The sequence below is a fragment of the Pocillopora damicornis genome, chromosome 6, assembly GCF_964200805.1.
Source record: "Pocillopora damicornis chromosome 6, jaPocDami1.2, whole genome shotgun sequence".
Taxonomy (NCBI): Eukaryota; Metazoa; Cnidaria; class Anthozoa; order Scleractinia; family Pocilloporidae; genus Pocillopora; species Pocillopora damicornis.
Genome location: NC_142675.1, coordinates 23,947,420 through 23,965,535, shown reverse-complemented (window position 1 = coordinate 23,965,535; position 18,116 = coordinate 23,947,420). Strand labels below are relative to the sequence as shown.

At 39.0% G+C, this 18,116-nt stretch overlaps 1 protein-coding gene across 2 annotated transcripts; it reads left to right on the top strand.

Moving 5' to 3' along the window:
- Positions 1 to 4,891: 4,891 nt before the first annotated feature.
- On the top strand, positions 4,892 to 17,300 carry LOC113676264 (sodium-coupled monocarboxylate transporter 1). Of its 2 annotated transcripts, XR_016187723.1 has the most exons (16): positions 4,892 to 5,322; positions 7,905 to 7,970; positions 8,172 to 8,223; positions 8,313 to 8,380; positions 9,011 to 9,165; positions 9,333 to 9,473; positions 10,206 to 10,335; positions 10,874 to 10,962; positions 11,418 to 11,542; positions 12,119 to 12,186; positions 13,628 to 13,714; positions 14,001 to 14,155; positions 14,707 to 14,814; positions 15,566 to 15,690; positions 16,093 to 16,211; positions 16,568 to 17,300. XR_016187723.1 is itself a non-coding variant. In XM_027192898.2 (15 exons), the coding sequence occupies exons 1-15, from the start codon at positions 4,981 to 4,983 to the stop codon at positions 16,676 to 16,678; spliced, it is 1,833 nt and encodes a 610-aa protein (XP_027048699.2). In that variant the 5' UTR covers positions 4,897 to 4,980; the 3' UTR covers positions 16,679 to 17,300. The 2 variants fall into 2 exon arrangements, 1 of the variants encoding a protein (XP_027048699.2); XM_027192898.2 differs by lacking the exon at positions 14,707 to 14,814 and having other exon boundaries at positions 4,897 to 5,322.
- Positions 17,301 to 18,116: the final 816 nt, after the last annotated feature.

Below are 18,116 nucleotides of genomic sequence, written 5' to 3'. Positions count from 1 at the left end.
AACAACTCCGCTTTTCTTCAGTTTTGAACGTGCTATCGACAACATACGTTTATAAAGTTTGAGTACAGACAAGCGAACAAACTTATCGGTTTCGAACGTGCTTTCGACAACATACGTTTATAAAGTTTGAGTACAGACAAGCGAACAAACTTATCGGTTTCGAACGTGCTTTCGACAACATACGTTTATAAAGTTTGAATACAGACAAGCGAACAAACTTATCGGTTTCGAACGTGCTTTCGACAACATACGTTTATAAAGTTTGAATACAGACAAGCGAACAAACTTATCGGTTTCGAACGTGCTTTCGACAACATACGTTTATAAAGTTTGAATACAGACAAGCGAACAAACTTATCGGTTTCGAACGTGCTTTCGACAACATACGTTTATAAAGTTTGAATACAGACAAGCGAACAAACTTATCGGTTTCGAACGTGCTTTCGACAACATACGTTTATAAAGTTTGAGTACAGACAAGCGAACAAACTTATCGGTTTCGAACGTGCTTTCGACAACATACGTTTATAAAGTTTGAGTACAGACAAGCGAACAAACTTATCAGCCGAACATCCTACTCTCCTCGACTAATCTCTTTATTGGTAGTTGGTGGCGAGAAGACTTCGCTTGGTGGCGAGTACGTTGGTGGCGAGATCGTTCCTTGGTGGCGAGTTCGCTGGTGGCGAGTCTGCTTGGTGGCGAGGTAACTGGATACCAGCGCCGTCTTTGATCGCATCGTTCATGTCAGCTATTACAATTCTTGGTGTACCCGCAGAAATTTACATCTATAATACACAGAACTGGCTTATCATTGCCTCCTACGTGATTCTCTTTCCATCTGTGGCGCTGCTTTTCGTTCCCGTGTTCCGCGCTGTAGATATCTCGAGTTCTTACGAGGTAAGCTGATTATATGTCAGAACAACTGATTAAATGAATAAACTCGTGTTGTTTTGTTTATATCCATAAGTATTTTGTGAAGGCGCCTTTTAAGTCATTGTGTTCTAATTTTTACTTTTTCTTTTATTAGTCTTGGTTAAAAAAAAACGTTTGACAGTGTTTTAACAAGTTTATAGTTCATAGTTTCCACAGATGCATAGAGGACTCTGCAAGGAAAAACCAGGGAGAAAGGCATGGAAATTATCAAGGAAATGCATACAATAGCTGTGAACTAGTTAACAGCAGTCAGTCTCATGCTCGGGTTCAACTAAGAGACTCTTCAGCGTTTCGTACACAACCTTGTTATATGTGTTCAGGTATAAATTAAGCGGACCGTAGATTGTAGGACAGATGTTTGTCTAGACTTTCATTACGGTGGAAATAGTGCAGTATGGCAGAGTTGATTTTGCCGTGTTTGGAATTATGTTATTCCTGTCGACCGCTATTGGGATATACCATGCCTTAACCGAAGGAAAGCTGCGAACAACGAAGGAATTTCTCTTCGCGAACCGCGGGTTGATGGCGATACCTGTTACGTCGTCTTTGATCGCATCGTTCATGTGAGCTATCACAATTCTTGGTGTACCTGCATAAATTTATATTTATGGTACACAGTACTGGCTTATCATTGCCTCCTACGTGATTCTCTTTCCATCTGTGGCGCTGCTTTTCGTTCCCGTGTTCTGCGCTGTAGATATCTTGAGTTCCTACGAGGTAAGCTAATCATATGTCAGAACTGATAAAATGAATAAACTCGTGTTGTTTTGTTTATATCAACAAGAATATTGTGAAGGCGCCTTTTAAGTCATTGTGTTCTAATTTTTACTTTTTCTTTTATTAGTCTTGGTTAAAAAAAAACGTTTGACAGTGTTTTAACAAGTTTATAGTTCATAGTTTCCCCAGATGCATAGAGGACTCTGCGAGGAAAAAAAGGGGAGAAAGGCATGGAAATTATCAAGGGAATGCTTGTAATGACTGTGAACTAGTTAACGGCAGTCAGTCTCACGCTCGGGTTCAACTAAGAAACTCTTCAGCGTTGCGTACAAAACGTTTCTATATGTGTTCAGGTATTAATTAAATGGACCGTAAATTGTAGGACAGAGGTTTGTCAAGACTTGCATTTTGGTGGAGATAGTGCAGTTTGGCAAAGTTGACTTTGCCGTGTTTGGAATTATGTTATTCCTTTCGACCGCTATTTTTTTTTCCTCTTCGATGTATGACTTATCTTAAAAGGGTCCGGTTCAGACGCCGTACATCTGCCGCGCCGTGGTAGAACACGTCTAATCGTCTAATCTAGGGTAGATGCGAGTTAACGGGGTAGAACATGGCTGGTGGGTATAGGTGTATAGGTGGGTTAACGTGGTTGAACATAGCTAACCTGAGGTACATGTGGGTTAATGAGGTAGAATATGGCTAACTTAGGGTAGATGGAGGCTAAGCTAGGGTAGATTGGGGTTAATTGGCTAGAAGATGGATTTCTTGGGGTAGATAGGGTTAACTGGGTAGAACATGGCTTACTTTAGGGTAGATGTGGGTTAACGTGGTAGAACATGGCTAACTTAGGGTAGATGTGGGTTAACGTGGTAGAACTAGCGCCGTGCTTCTGCCGCGCCGAATCGAATTCAACGATAGGCCGACCCAAATTAGTTAACGGGTAGTTTAGTGTAATTTTTTACTAACTACTCGCTGATGTAGAAATCCACGTGGTGTGTGATTCAATTCATTGATTATTCGTAATCCACATGTTGCAGTCTGGCAAAGTTGATTTTGCCGTGTTTGGAATCATGTTGTTCCTGTCGACTGCTATTGGAATATACCATGCCTTTTAAGTCATGGTATATTCCAATAGCATTCGATTGAAGAATTTCTTCGCGATCAGGTGTCCAAAACACCGCCATCTTACTTTGAAATTTACGGCTTACATATCAGCGGAAGAAATAAACTTTCAAAAAGAGGCTATTTCACCAATTCGTTTAATTTGCATGGTGAGAATAGATAAGTAGAACCTCGCCAACTCAAACCTAGCGAACTCCAAACCCCGCTTACTCGAACAATACCCAATTTCCCCTGGATTTAACCCCATTTTTTCCAGTCATTTGCCAGCAACAGCAACTCCTAAAAGACGGAACGGCGGAAAATTACCCCAAAGCCTAAAAGACGGAATTATGAGCAGGCCAAAGGATCAAGAGAGCCAAATGAAAATCAAATGTACCCACCCTAATTTACCCTTATGAGAATAACTTCCGCGGATATTAAGTCAATACCCAAAAAATTATCTTTGCTAGTAATAATGTGTAACATCATGCTGAGGATGTTCGGTTTGATTCTCATTCATTACCTAAGAATCAATACCCAATAAATCAATCGAGGCGTTGTACAATTTTCACCTTTAGTTGACTGCATATTCTAAATTAGGATTTGGGATCATTTTCTCCCGTTCCGTGTTTAAGGATTTGGGGTCATCTTCCGCTATTCCGCGTATTATGATTTGGGGTCCTTTTCGGCCATTCTGCTGTTCCGCCAATCCACCATTCCAGCTTTTGGGGTCCATACGGGTGGCCTTGTCTTTGATCGCATCACACATATCAGCTATCAAAATTCTTGGTGTACCTGCAGAAATTTACATCTATGGTACACAGTACTGGCTTATCATTGCCTCCTACGTGATTCTCTTTCCATCTGTGGCGCTGGTTTTCGTTCCCGTATTCCGCGCTGTAGATATCTCGAGTTCTTACGAGGTAAGCTGATTACATGTCAGAACAACTGATTAAATGAATAAACTCGTGTTGTTTTGTTTATATCCATAAGTATTTTGTGAAGGCGCCTTTTGAGTCATTGTGTTCTAATTTTTACTTTTTCTTTTAATATTCTTCTGGTTAAAAAAAGGTTTGACAGTGTTTTAACAAGTTTATAGTTCATAGTTTCCTCAGATGCATAGACGACTCTGCAAGGAAAAACCAGGGAGAAAGGCATGGAAATTATCAAGGAAATTTATACAATGGCTGTGGACTACTTAACGGCAGTCAGTCTCATGCTCGGGTTCAACTAAGAGACTCTTCAGCGTTTCGTACACAACCTTGTTATATGTGTTCAGGTATAAATTAAGCGGACCGTAGTTTGTAGGACAGATGTTTGTCAAGACTTTCATCATGGTGGAAATAGTGCAGTTTGGCAGGGTTAATTTTGCCGTGTTTGGAATTATGTTATTCCTGTCGACCGCTATTGGGATATACCATGCCCTAACCGAAGGAAAGCGGCGAACAACGAAGGAATTTCTCTTCGCGAACCGCGGGATGATTGCGATACCTGTTACTTTGTCTTTGATCGCATCGTTCATGTCAGCTATCACAATTCTTGGTGTACCTGCAGAAATTTATATATACTACACAGTACTGGCTTATCATTGCCTCCTACGTGATTCTCTTTCCATCTGTGGCGCTGGTTTTCGTTCCCGTGTTCCGCGCTGTAGATATCTCGAGTTCTTACGAGGTGAGCTGATCGGTATCCGGTTAGATCGCTCCATGGTTAGATCGCTCCAAGTCAGATCGCTCCATACCGAAGTCAGATCGCTCCACTGACTAACCGTAATTCAGCTGATCATATGTCAGAAAAACTGAGAAAATGAATAAACTCGTGTTGTTTTGTTTATATCAATAAGTATTTTGTGAAGGCGCCTTTCGAGTCATTGTGTTCTAATTTCTAGATGTGGGTTAACGTGGCAGAACATAGTAAACTAAGAGTAGATGGGGGTTATCGTGGTAGGACACGGCTAACCTAGGGTAGATTAAGGTTAATGGGGTAGAACGTGGTTAACTCTTGGTAGCTGTGGTTTAACGTTGTAAAGCATGGCTAACTTGGGGGAAATGTGGGTCAACGTGGTACAAAAAGGTCAACTTAAGGTAGAAGAATAAAGCTAATTAGGACATATCATAAGTCTTACATGAACCTTATAGCCTGTATGGCTTAATTATCCATTCAGCCGTGAAGCACATGTCAACGGACTGAACTTTGATTGCATGGCAGAGATTTACCAAGGCTTGTATCATGGTTGAGACAGTGCAGTTTGGCAAAGTTGATTTTGCCGTGTTTGGAATTATGTTATTCCTGTCGACCGCTATTGGAATATACCACGCCTTAACCGGAGGAAAGCAGAGAACAACGAAGGAATTTCTCTTCGCGAACCGCGGAATGATGGCGATTCCCGTAGCGCTGTCGTTGATCGCATCGTTCATGTCAGCTATCACAATTCTTGGTGTACCCGCAGAAATTTACATCTATGGTACACAGTACTGGCTTATCATTGCCTCCTATGTGATTCTCTTTCCATCTGTTGCGTTGGTTTTTGTGCCAGTATTTCGCTCTGTAAACATCTCGAGTTCTTACGAGGTAAGCTGATCATATGCCAAAAGCACTGATTTTATGATTAAACTCGTGTGGATTTGTTTATATCAATAAGTATATTGTGAAGGCACCCTTTAAGTCATTGTGTTCTAATTTTTACTTTTTCTTTTGATAATCTTTTGGTTTGAAAAAAGGTTTGACGGACAAAAGTTTCCATTGATTTAGAAATTCCATGTGCTTATTGATAATTTGTAATTCACGTGCTCTATTGGTCGTGGTCAAAGTCCGCCTGTATTGGGAAAATAGGGAAAATAGGAGATGGAACTGTACCAAGTGTAGTTCGACAGTGATAAAACAATAAAACCTATAGCCGATTTATCTTTGTAAGGCCCGGTTCAGATGCCGTATTTCTGTTGCGCCGAATCGAATTCAACGATAGGCTGACCAAATTGGTCAACAGGTATTTTATAGTTAACGACTGAATCGTAAACGTAAATTAGCCACCGTAAAGAGTGTAAAGGCTGACGTTTCGCCTGACGAAGGGCTAACACTCACTCATTTCCTCACAGCCCCATACTATTGTTAAACAAATCTGCTTTCCCAATGGCAATGTATTGTTTTTGTTGTTGTTTTCTCTATCTAATAACTGAATGCATAATGAAGTATGGGGCTGTGCCGTTCATTCGTCTAAATTAGTTAATCCTGCTGAATTGATTCAAACGCCAAACTTTATTGGGCCAAAGTTAATTAATCGAAGAAAATAAATATTTGGTCATTGGTTTAGCATACAATTATAAGTGCAGCAGATGTTATGGATTTCGGCAGCCATCTGCATGCAAGAGCCTTTCTCCTGCTCAAAATGCTTAAGAGCTGTGCAAAAAGAAGATGAAGAAGAAGAATGCAAACCGTCTTATAGGCAACACTTTTACCAGTGACCTTGCCTTGGTAATCTTGATTGTTTTCAAAAATTGAACATTTATTACAAATTGGGATTTTACATTTCAAGAGAGTATATTTGCTGTGCGGAAACACGAACAACACATGTCAGCATCGTCTAGTTTGTGTATGCTCTTGAGCAAAAACAGCTTGAAAAATACAGTAAAAAAATTTGTGCATTTGGTTTGGCTCAGTTGAAGTATGGCATCTGAATCAAAGCTGGCCTACAGCCGTTCTTCCCGGCTGAGCCAGACAGGATCAATTGACTGAGCCGATCTAAATTAAATCAGCCATTCTGAATTGATTCAGATGCGGTACTTCCCATGAACTTAATTCATTGAATTTGATTCGGCTAGTCTAAAGTACAGTGTCTGAACTGGGCCTAAATTTGTACCAAAAAAAGAGTGTTCATGTTTTTATCCACAGTCATTGAACATTTATATTGTAGTATTCTTGTTTTAACAAAGAAGTATGGGTAATGTTTAAGGCATGTGTCAGTAGTCTAGACTTCTTTTGTTGGTATTTATATAGATTTACATTAGTGACACACAACATCAAACTTCTAAGCTCCTATTATTTTTTAAATAAAAAAACTAAGCAAGATCATAGTATGCGCACAGTATGTTAGAGTTGAAAATCATTTTCCTGACTTGTGATCAGGGGCACAGGCTTTCTGCAAGTTTCAATTAAAAACTTATGGTCTAAACTGTCTGATTTCTATGTACGTCTCCTTCTTTTATGATAAGTGAGTAACTTAGGAAAAGAAACTACAACAAACTCAAAACAAGTGAATAAAGGAGGTAAGTTTCTAAAGAAACTGTAGTGCTGCATCAGTGGGAGAGTACAGGGCATGAAATTAATTTTTTTTCTGATAGCCACTTGGCTCCTAAATTTTTCAAAGTTGTAGCCTATTAAAAAAAAATGATCGCCATTTTTAAAGACAAACAAACTTTTTATGCTGTCAGTGCTCTAGTTAGACTCAAAATTTTAATTAGGAAAAAGATCTTTAATGTGCTACAAAGTGGACACTAGGATTGATGATATACAACGTTCAGGCTCACCTAAATCCAAGATGGCGTCTAGCCAATCAGTCGAGACGCTCGTGCCACATTTTGGAAACAAACTTAATGGGGAAGTTTGCTGCGGATTTTTCTTTGCAAATCATTTTAATTCACTATATCTCTAGGTAAGGTTATGATGAAGTATTCTAGTTGCCAAATTGGCTACTAATTTTCAGGATTTGGTTGCCAAAGTGAAAAATTTAGTCGCATTGGCGCCTGTATTAGGCGTAATTGCATGCCCTGGTCAGTATCACAGTTAATTTAGTGTTAACAACTGAGTTGAAAATGTTGTCAGAGCGAAGGACTTACACTTGAAACATCAGCCTTTAAACTCTTTATGATGGCTTATTTACATTTTCAACTCAGTTGTTAACACTAAATTACTTGTCAAATCATAAGCGATGCCAGTTTTGGGATTAATTCTTAGAAGCATTTCCAGAAGATCTAGAAGATGAGCATTTCCACTACTGCCAAATCTGTGCTGCCCCTTAAAAGGAGAATAAATGCTCCTAATACCAGGAAATTGGTAGGGATGTGTGGAAACACATCTTTTTGAGAGGAACCTTGGAATTATGCCTTACTGGTTGTTAATCACGAGGGGCATACTAACAATAATTTTTTCCGTCTTAGTATTTAGAAAAGAGATTTTCTAATGGAGTGCGTATCATTGGCAGTGTCTGTTTTATAATCCAAACAGTAAGATATCAGTTGTTTATTTATTTTGTATATACTTTTGTTTTTTCTTTTTATTATGTAATAATATTATGTTACCTTTACCATTACCATTTGGTCAGTCCTAAAATTTTGCACCAACATTGTGTGAACTAATAAGATATATAATGAACAAGATAAGAATTACTTTAAGAGTAATCTCAGACTTTTTCCTTTTATTTATAGTCTCTGTACATGGCCATTGTGATTTATGGTCCAGCCATAGCATTAGAAGCAGGTAACTGAAATTTCAATTATTTAGCAGTACTGTAAATATTAAAGAATATTGTCTGTTGCTAAATGTTTTTCAAACTTTTTTGAACACAGTTACAGGATTTCCGGTGTGGGCGTCAATCATATCCATTGGAATTGTCTGTACTTTCTACACAACTATTGTAAGTTTTATGTCATCATTTTTATTCCAAGATCTAGAGCAGATTTAGTGCTCTCAATTTTTCCTGAATTGAAATTGTTTTTTAAAAGGTACATCTACTGGTTTGAGTAACATTTAGTGAGGAGGAGTATTGCTTTCCCCTTTCCCCTTTCCCCTTTCCCCTTTCCCCCCTGCCCCCCTGCCCCCCCCCCCCCCCCCCTTAAGAAGGAGTACTGCTTCTCCTCCCACTTCAGAGGAGGAGTGTTGCCTTCCCTCCTGAGGAGGGGGCTTGTTAATCGCAGGTTACCCTTCCCTTTCTTTTAACAGCTCTGGGCTTAATCTGGGCTCAGTTGTTCAAAGAGCTAATGACACCATCCAATGGATTATTTACTATCCAGCAGATAAGTATTAACTTAAGGTACTGTACTATCCACTGGTCGGAGATTTTCCAGTGAATAGTGTTATCCACACTTCAAATGACTGGAACCTGGAGTACAAGGTGCTAATTACAAGACGAACGTGTCTCCCTTGACCTGTGACACTGGTCAAGAGAATTAAGACTTGGGATTGAGAACATAATCATATCTTCATTACAACCTCTCAGGAAAATATGTTCACCATGTGTTGACACAAATGTCTTGTGATTTTTCAGGGAGGTATGAAGGCTGTTATTTGGAATGATGTTTTCCAAGCCATTGTTATGCTTGGAGGTCTAGTTGCAATACTGATTGTAGGCACACACAAAGTTGGAGGGTTTGGAAATGTGTTTGATCGTCTTGAGAAAGGCCAACGACTCAAGTTTATTGAGTAAGTTGAAACAAAGTTCCATGAATTTACAGTATGTCAATTTGAGGTCTTCCCTTACCTGGATAATAATTATATATAATTGAAAGGGGGGCAAAATTTTTTTGGAATTAGAATTCTCAACATTTTACACATGACATGTACAGCTAATTTTTTTTGTGTTTTTACAGTTTAAACCCAGATCCTACACAACGTCTGTCAATTTGGAGTCTGATCATTGGTGGTGCTTTTGGTTTGTTTCCACTCTGGGCTGTCAATCAAACTGCTGTTCAGCGATTTTTGGCAGCAAAATCTAACAAAGAAGCAAAATTGTGAGTGAATTGGTTTTGTTATTACTTATCTTGCCTGGCAGTAAAAGGTAGAGTTACTCTCCTCATCAGGTAGAAATTGTCAAACAGGCATGGGTAGTTGCACTTTCTTGTTTTCCATTCTCAGAGTTTTGCCATTCATGTAAAGGACCTGTGTCAGGCAAAGGTAGACTTGGGTGATGTTGTTAGGTTTTCTTTAAGAAAAGAGGATTTTTGTAAAAAAGCAGGGAACTCAGGCTATCAACAGTATGGCAGAGAACTTTGAATAGAAGCAAGAAGTATGCTGATTAGGATGAAAAATAAGCTGGCTCAAAGAGTGATTTGATTACAAATTCTAATCCCAATCTTTTGGAACTGCTTCACAATGAGGCTGCCTAGCTTCACATTTACAAGATGGTGAAGACAAGATATGGAAACAGGACATGGCAAAGAAGTCACTCAAAAGAAGATTTGATGCAAATTCCCTCACAAGTTGTAGTGGCATCAATGCGCAACACATTAAAACCATTTGTTACACTTAACCAAGTAATTGCCAGTCAAAATCCAGCCAGCGACTACCTCTTTCTTAACTGTTAAACTTTGCCAGCAGTTAGCAGCTGGCAACAATGCTTTTAAGAGGGAGAATTGTGAAATATAGCCTGAGAATTATCCATTCTCTGTTTGCTAATACACACCCTTACATGGTCTGTTGAATTTCTATAGAAGTGAGTCTTTTCAATCTTGTTCATTCTGTAGGGCTGTTTGGATTAACTTGCCTCTCAGTATTTTAGCAGTTAGTCTATGTGCCCTGTGTGGATGTGTAATTTATGCATTTTATGCTGACTGTGATCCCATTTCAAATAAACAGATAAAGAAGGGTGACCAGGTAAAAGAAACAAAGTCTTTGAATAATTCATCACTAACTTGATGTATATAATGGTTTATATGATAAAAGTGTTGGAATTAGTGTACATTTCCCTGTAATTGATTTGCCAAAGACAAAATGTTCTTTCATATTTGCCATTCCTCCTTTAAAAAATGACGCTCTGTTCCCATCTACATTGTAAATGTTTTTAGACAATGCAGTTGAACACGAATCTTTAACAAGTAGATTTTAAACTAGTTTCTTTTAAATTATGAATTATAAATTATGGTTATTATTAAATTATGAATTATGGTTACTACAATTTTCAGGAAAAGATAAATACAAATCAACCTAGTTTGAGATTATTTATTCCAAATTTCATCAAAGTCAGAAATAAATGTTAGCAAACAGCATAGTATTTGCATGCAGTGGACCTCTTACTCTGGTGGCAATTTTAACCAGCAGCATAGACAATATTTCCAGCCTCAGGCCATCCAGCTTTGTAGAATCCTTGCATCCTCACTGCCAATCTCATAAAGTGTATTATATTATTTCATAGATCCTGCCATATTTTGTTATGCATGTTCTGGGATCATTGTATGGAGTCCCAGGTTTATTCATGGCTTGTCTATTTAGTGGAACACTGAGGTAACTTTAAGCAAATACTTGTTATTTTGTAGGGTGCATGTTGTAACAGTCAGTAAAATTATGCATAAGAGTGGGGGAGTTTCCCATAAAGTTGGTTGATCCAACAACTGCATCCATATAACTATGCAGTACATCAAAGAACTATGACAAACATATTCATGAGCGGGATCTACCAAGGCACCACATCCCTACCTTTCAGTGGAATTTTAACATACTAACTAAATACTCAAAGGGTAGGGTTTTATTAAAGAGCAGAATACGAAGGAAGCTTCCCTTCCCTTGCACAACAATAACATTAGTAATTAATCCAAGAATAAGATTGGTAGAGTGATAGGTTTGAAGTGGGATTGAAACCTTCCAAATTTGTGAAGACTATGTAAAATTTTTCATTTACTAATTTACCAATCTAATTCATCATAAAGATGTGTTCTTTATTCTTGATTGCTTTGTTTTAGCACTGTGTCTTCTGGTCTAAACTCACTAGCAGCTGTAGTGTTGGAAGACTTCATCCGACCTTGGACCAGACATAGACAGAAGGAGTTAACGGAGACTCGCGCAACCTTATACTCTAAACTTCTGGGTGAGTACATTTGAAGTTACACTGTCCATCTTAATTAACTGCTGTAGACTAGCTAGGGTCTAAAAGCAAATGGACAGTGTAGTACTACGTGAAAATTGCTATTTCCTCCACTTAGACATCGAGAAGTCCATTATGCTCAATCTGGGGTGGATAGTTTTATCACCAGTTCAAACAAATCAGCTAAATCTTAGACCTTTAGTCAAAGAGTGAAGTCATGTTCATCATCTTTCTTCATCAGAGGAGGAACATTGGCAAGGATTAAGTGGAGGTCTTAGATTGTTGGTTCAACTTGTTGTTTCTGAACAGTTGGAAAGAAAGCAACAACAAAAACATGTTTTAAATTTGTTCATTCACAATGGTTCACATGTTGGTGCAATGCACCTTTATAGAAGAGTTTATTTATGTTTCAATGTGGCATTCTCCATATTTTGTAACTTGTTGCAGTGTTATAAAAAGTAGTTCAAATGCTTGAGTATGCAGGAACTCAGTAAAGTGCATTGAGTTTGACTCATCACATACAGCCCCACACTTTAAAGGTTCTTCAACACAAATTAATTTTTTTTGCTTTCCATGCAGCATTTGCGTTTGGAGGTTTAACTATCTGCCTGTCTTTCCTTGCTACCAAGCTTGGTGCCATTTTGCAGGTTTGTCACAATTGTGAATGAGAGTCATGGTTAAATTAACAATAAGGAGGTGTTATAGTGTAATCTCTTTTACAAGACAACTGATTCCTGTTGGTGGGAAGTTGTTAGATATCAGTTTTGTATTTACTTTTCCTTTTGTCAGTAACCCAGCGACAGTCCCACAGTGACTCCTGACTTTTCAGTGACCTCTCACTCTGTCTCCACTGTAATCCTATAGAGACTCTCTAATGACCCTTGGTGACACCCTAGTTACCACACACAAACCTCACAGTGACCTCACAAAGCCCCTATGGTTACCCTGTTGTAACATCACGAAGCCCCAATAGTTACCCTGTTGTAACATCACAAAGCCCCTATGGTTACACTACTGTGACCTCATAAAACCCCTGTGGTTACCCTAGTGTGACCTCACAAAGCCCCTATGGTAACTCTAGTGCGGGGCGTGAAATTAACTTTTTTTTCTGATAGCCACTTGGCTCCTAAATTCTTCAAAGTGGTAGCCAATTCAAAAAAAGTTGGCCGCCATTTTCAAAGAAAAACAAAATCTTTCTCTACGCTGTCAGCGTTCTAGATAGACCCTCCCAAATTAAGTTAGGGAAAAGATCTTTAAAGTGCTACAAAGTGGACACTAGGATAGATGATATACAACGTTCAAGCTCATCTAAATCCAAGATGGCGTCTGGTTATCGATCGAGATGCATGTGCTACGTTTTGGAAACAAATTTAACGAGGAAGTTTGCCGCGGATTTATCTTTGCAAATTTTTTTAATTCACTATATCTCTTGGTAAGGTTATGATGAAACGTTCAAGTCGCAAATTTGACGACTAACTTTCAGGATTTGGTCGCCAAAGTGAAAAATTTAGTCGCATTGGCGCTTGTATTAGGCGCAATTTCACGTCCTGTAGTGTGACCTCACAAAGCCCTTATGGTTACCCTGTTGTAACCTCACAAATTCGCTCCCAAAACTGAGGCTGAAATTCAGAATTCACTTTCTTAACTTAGAGGTAAATGATCAATAATTTAGCTCCTAAGATCTGTTTATTAATTCTCCTCACAAGCTGCGACACACTTCCTTTTAAATCAGTTACGAGATTTTGGTGTTAAATCAATAATGTACATGACAAAATTACGGGCTTCTGATCGGCTGAAAACGTGTGCATTCTCGTGTAACAAGAGAGCAAAGTTGTAACACGAGAGCAAATTTTCAATAAGCACGTAAACACTTTCAAAATTTCGTCTGTTTTCCCTTTCTGTCATGTTTTTTCAGCTATGATTTCTCTCTACCAATTTGGTTTAATAAGCACTACAGGTTCGTGCTCTTTTTTTGTCTTTAAAAAAATTTACTCGTACTTCTTAACACCAAATTGCACTCGAAATCACGTTAATACCTATACTTAAAGAGTTAACATCCAATTCCTTACACTTTGTTGTATTATTCAGACATTTTACAGCGTGTTTGGAGTTGTTGGTGGGCCTGTGGTAGGAGCATTTTGTCTTGGAATGTTCACTCGTCGAGCTCACTCCAGGGTACGCAGCATTCTTCCTAAATAATCTTTTGTTGGGCTTTATCTAGCATGTTAAGTATACTTATTAGCTCAGGGTGAAGTGTTACGCGCCCAGTGACGGCAACCTGCTGTAGCTTTTTCCGATTTCTGTGACACGAAGTTGCGTAGAGTATTACTACTCATGTTAGATTACTCGTTAGAACAGAACACAGTTACGTGGTCATCTGATGGCTTAAGCATGAACCCTGGACATAACGATTAGTTTTTGAGTCTCCCTCATGGATACCAATGTTCCCTTATTTTATCAGGGTGTGTACATTGGATTGTTACTAGGATTTATCGTGGGGCTGTGGATCGGTATCGGTGCTAAATTATACCCTCCGCCCGCCGCTAAAGCTCCCTTCTCCACAGAAAAGTGTGAAATTATGCCAACGAACAGCACAATCATGATGAACTCAACCAGGTTAGTACAGGCGCAGGGTGGAGACTGGAACCGAGTTTGAGCCTGATTTGACCATTTGCAGGATAAAACAGCGCGACGCTAAATTTTCATAAGCTCTGCATGCAAGTTTCCGTCAAAATATCCCGCTTTTGTGACAAAAGAGAGGAGAACTGGAACGCAGTCTGATTAGGCATGAGTTAATGACATCAAGCGTTTTGATTGTTGTTGTCGGAACGGGAGGGTTCTGAAACATCACGGTGGTTCATCGCTCATAATGCCTATTGTTCTCGAGACATTTACTTGCAGTAGCGAAAAAATTATAGATCCGTAATATTAACGGAGAAACGTATTCTGGAGAGCTCTGATTGGTCAAAGATGACGCGCGCATTCCTCCTCAGGGAATATTGCTTTAGCTCATTACCTTGTCAAAGTGGAGCTACGCAACAATAGCTTAGAAAGTCATTGTTTCTGTTATTGGTAAAAAAAAAATCACACATTACGTGCGTGTGTTACAACCTGGAATAGCGCTCGAGTTTGAAACCGTCCTGTTCTATATTCATCTCTTTCTTCAGCTTATTGAACAAACGCTTTGGTTCTATCATTACCCGTTCAGGATTTGATTTTCATTGGAAAAAATCCACCCGCACAATTTCTACAATAGAGAGGACGTTATGAGGCCTGTAAGTCACTCTGACACTTGTTTCTTCGAAAAGAAATCAAAGTCACTCACGGTGCGAAGAGTGAACTTATGCAGTGATTAGTTCTACCTCCTAAATCATAGTTATTAAAGTTGTTGTTTGTGTGGGAGGCCGAAGCTTCCCGAGTTGTATGTGATCATCACCCTGTCGAAGTATCCAAAAACAGCGACCCATCGAAAGATGTGAATAGTTTGTTTCTCTTTTATCAAGAGATAAAGGGTTTACGATAGTTTCCTCGTTGCTGAATACAGAAATACACTTTCTCGTGTACCCACGTCTAATACGTAGAGTTTAACGTAGTTAGCCGTCACTGTGAAAATAGGGCTGTTTTCAGTTGACTGTTGAAAGTAATCCGGGATTACATTGCTTTTACCTCACGTACTCTCTGATGGATCAAGAAAACTTGCGCCAAACTCTCGGTCAATCAAATGTGAAACTAAAACAAATCTCTACCTAGTCCTTCCCGTTTTCCCGCGCTCGAGACCGTCTCGTAATGAGTGTGATTTCTCATGGACTTCTTGTGTCATTTAACAAGAGTCTGATTAAAAGTTTTGATTACTTTTGTCTCATGACACTCAAATTGATTTTGCACCCTATCTAAAAGTGCTGTAGTTTTCATATACTGTCGAAAGATCCACATGCGGTGAGCCATTTCTAATTAACCTTAAGAAATGTCGCTTTGAAAGCAAGGATGAGATAAGGTACTGAATATGTACTTTGTTTTTCTCATAAGTACACCGCCTCCAGTGAAGGAATACGAAGGCCTGGCATTTTACAGGCTCTCATTTTTATGGTACAGCGCTGTGTGTTTTGCAGTGACGTATCTAACTGGACTGATTGTCAGCGTCTTATGGCCTGGTAAGTCGTGCTGAAATGTACGTATTTATTACAATGATACAAAATTCAAAGTAACCTGGCGAAGGTTCCAAGGTTTTTTTAGGTGTCAAGATTAGGGACTTCATTAGTTTAATCAAGTGTAGAGTTCTGTTACTCAGACAGGTTTGATGACTGTTGTGCACGCAAGGGTGAAGGTTTTTTAAACAAGTTCGATCCGTTTGTGTAAGTAGATTCGACCACGGTAGTCAGGTATTTATCGATCAAAAGAGTTTGACTGGTTTCGTTCGTAAATAGAGAGCTCTTACCTAACCCTCTAAGTCCTAAGATCTGATTGTTAATTGCTGGACACATCCAGTGCTATTTTCTTTTTCGTCTCGTCTTTCTTTGCTTAAACTAAAGATTTGGAACTTTCTTTTTTTTCAGGTGATCATAGGATCGGTGATGTGGACTCTCGACTGCTGTTCAAAATAGGTTACTGTTTACCAGATCGCGCACTGAATAACTCTCGTAAACTACAGGACGAGCAACAACAGTTAAACCAGGTGCGTGTAGAAGCAGACCCTAAGCCGAAATTCTCTTTAAATTTCTATTCATTTTTCTCAAATGATTGGTCTGAGAATTTGATATTACATCAAGCACACCTATTAGATGATAATGTTCTTATCTCTCACCACCTATCATCTTTGAAATGAAGTGATTTCAACATAAGGAAGATGTTGATCAGTAAGCCAATCAATGACTTATTCGACGATCAAGCTCAAAATTTGTCATCTTAATCAATTTAAAAATGAGGGTTTTTCTTTGTTCCTTGCTCGTGACAAATGTTGTCGAAAAAAATTTGTGCCACAGAACTGACGTGGTAACGAGAAGGTAGATAATGTCCATATTTTTGTTCCAGGTTGATAGCGAAACAGCAAGGGAGAATGGAACGACGTCAAAACCCGGAGGGGACATGGAAGACGTTGAGGAGGATACAGAGGGTGCATTACTTATGACCACAAGGATGTGATGAAGTCATAGTATTATAAAGGGTGACCTGGTGACTAAAGGGTTTAAAGAGAAAGAGCTCAGCTGTTGGGAAACGTTCTGTCCGTGACAGCTCTCACAGGCAGGAGTTGCGTGACGTTTGGACAAAGGAATTCCTTTTGTGACGCATTTGGTCACGACGCTTTGAAAGGGCCTTGGAGTTCATTTCTTTTAGATATGAATTAGGGAAAATGGAGTAATTGATGTAAGTCTTTGATATTTATTTAAAGTGTTCGCTGTTCAGAAAAGCGACTTAATGATGTTATATGGTCTTTGTTGTAAATTAAATTTTTCATACATACACGGATTTTACCTAATTTGGGAAAAAAAAGACCGCGCTTGGGTTAGATCTCGAATGACTGAGGTTATTTTGCGATCTGTATGTGAAGAGCTGAGTCCAAACCGCGAAAAGTGGAGTATTTGTTTGATCGTAAAGGTGTAATGCATGTTATTGCGGTTTTCTATGCATGCGTCAAAACTAAGTGTATTTTTTATAACTCTCTTTATATTCTGATGTTGTCGAAATGCCCTCGTGAAAGTTTATTACTAGGTTGATTTATACCGAGAGTTATTTTGGATTGTGGTAATAAAGACCTTTTTTGTGAGCATGTTCTTTTTCTTTTTCCAACTTAATCTCAGTATATAAGACCCACAATCATATTGAAATTCCTTACTCCTTTCTCCAAACCGTGGAAAACGAGGGTGACCATCGTAAATCAGCGGGAAGAGTCTGATTTCGTTGTGAAGGTGAAATGTGAAAAACGAGTGCGTCTGGAACTGAAAAGCCAGATCTAAGTTATTAAAACCGTGAAAACACCAAGCATAAACCAAACCAACGAACCGAAAAAAGCTTTCAGCCGTTTGTATACCCAAGGTAACTAATACTTGCCTTTACTGTGAATAAGAGCTTTAAAGTTTTCTGCTGGGTTGATTTAGGATCTTTATTCAGGAAAAGTGAGCATTATCCGATCCTCTTCAGCTCGGCTAAGGGGTTCCGTCTTCCTCGAAGTTCTTATGAACTAGCGTGGAATGTACTGCAAGAAGTACCACTAGCTTTACAAATTTTTTTTTCAACAGAACAGCCAAGCAATTTTCGAATGCGAGACGAAAGTATTGATAATTGTGTCTGGTTTAATGGGTCCAGCAACTAGCGCTACTCTCTCAACCAATCAGATGCAAACTTACTACACATCATGACTTGGCCACTCGCGTTTTCCCGCGCATTTGGCAGTTCTCTTGTTTTTCCTGTGAGTTTTCATTGGTTGCCTGTGATATTCTGTTTCGCTCTGATTGGCTGTTGATCCTACTCTAGATATGGTGTTAGGTCATTAATCGAAGTGAGAATTGAAAGGTTTGAAACCATCGCGGAATCGTATTGAAATCTAAAGACGATGTTTATTCTCCGGCAACCGGGTATGTTT

What these genes read in the sequence shown, in the direction of transcription:
- LOC113676264 (XM_027192898.2), top strand. Translation starts at nt 4,981, where the DNA reads ATGGTTGAGACAGTGCAGTTTGGCAAAGTTGATTTTGCCGTGTTTGGA. An exon ending in CTTATACTCTAAACTTCTGG is followed by an intron (nt 11,543 to 12,118) that starts GTGAGTACATTT and finishes CTTTCCATGCAG; the next exon opens with CATTTGCGTTTGGAGGTTTA. An exon ending in AGCAACAACAGTTAAACCAG is followed by an intron (nt 16,212 to 16,567) that starts GTGCGTGTAGAA and finishes TTTTTGTTCCAG; the next exon opens with GTTGATAGCGAAACAGCAAG.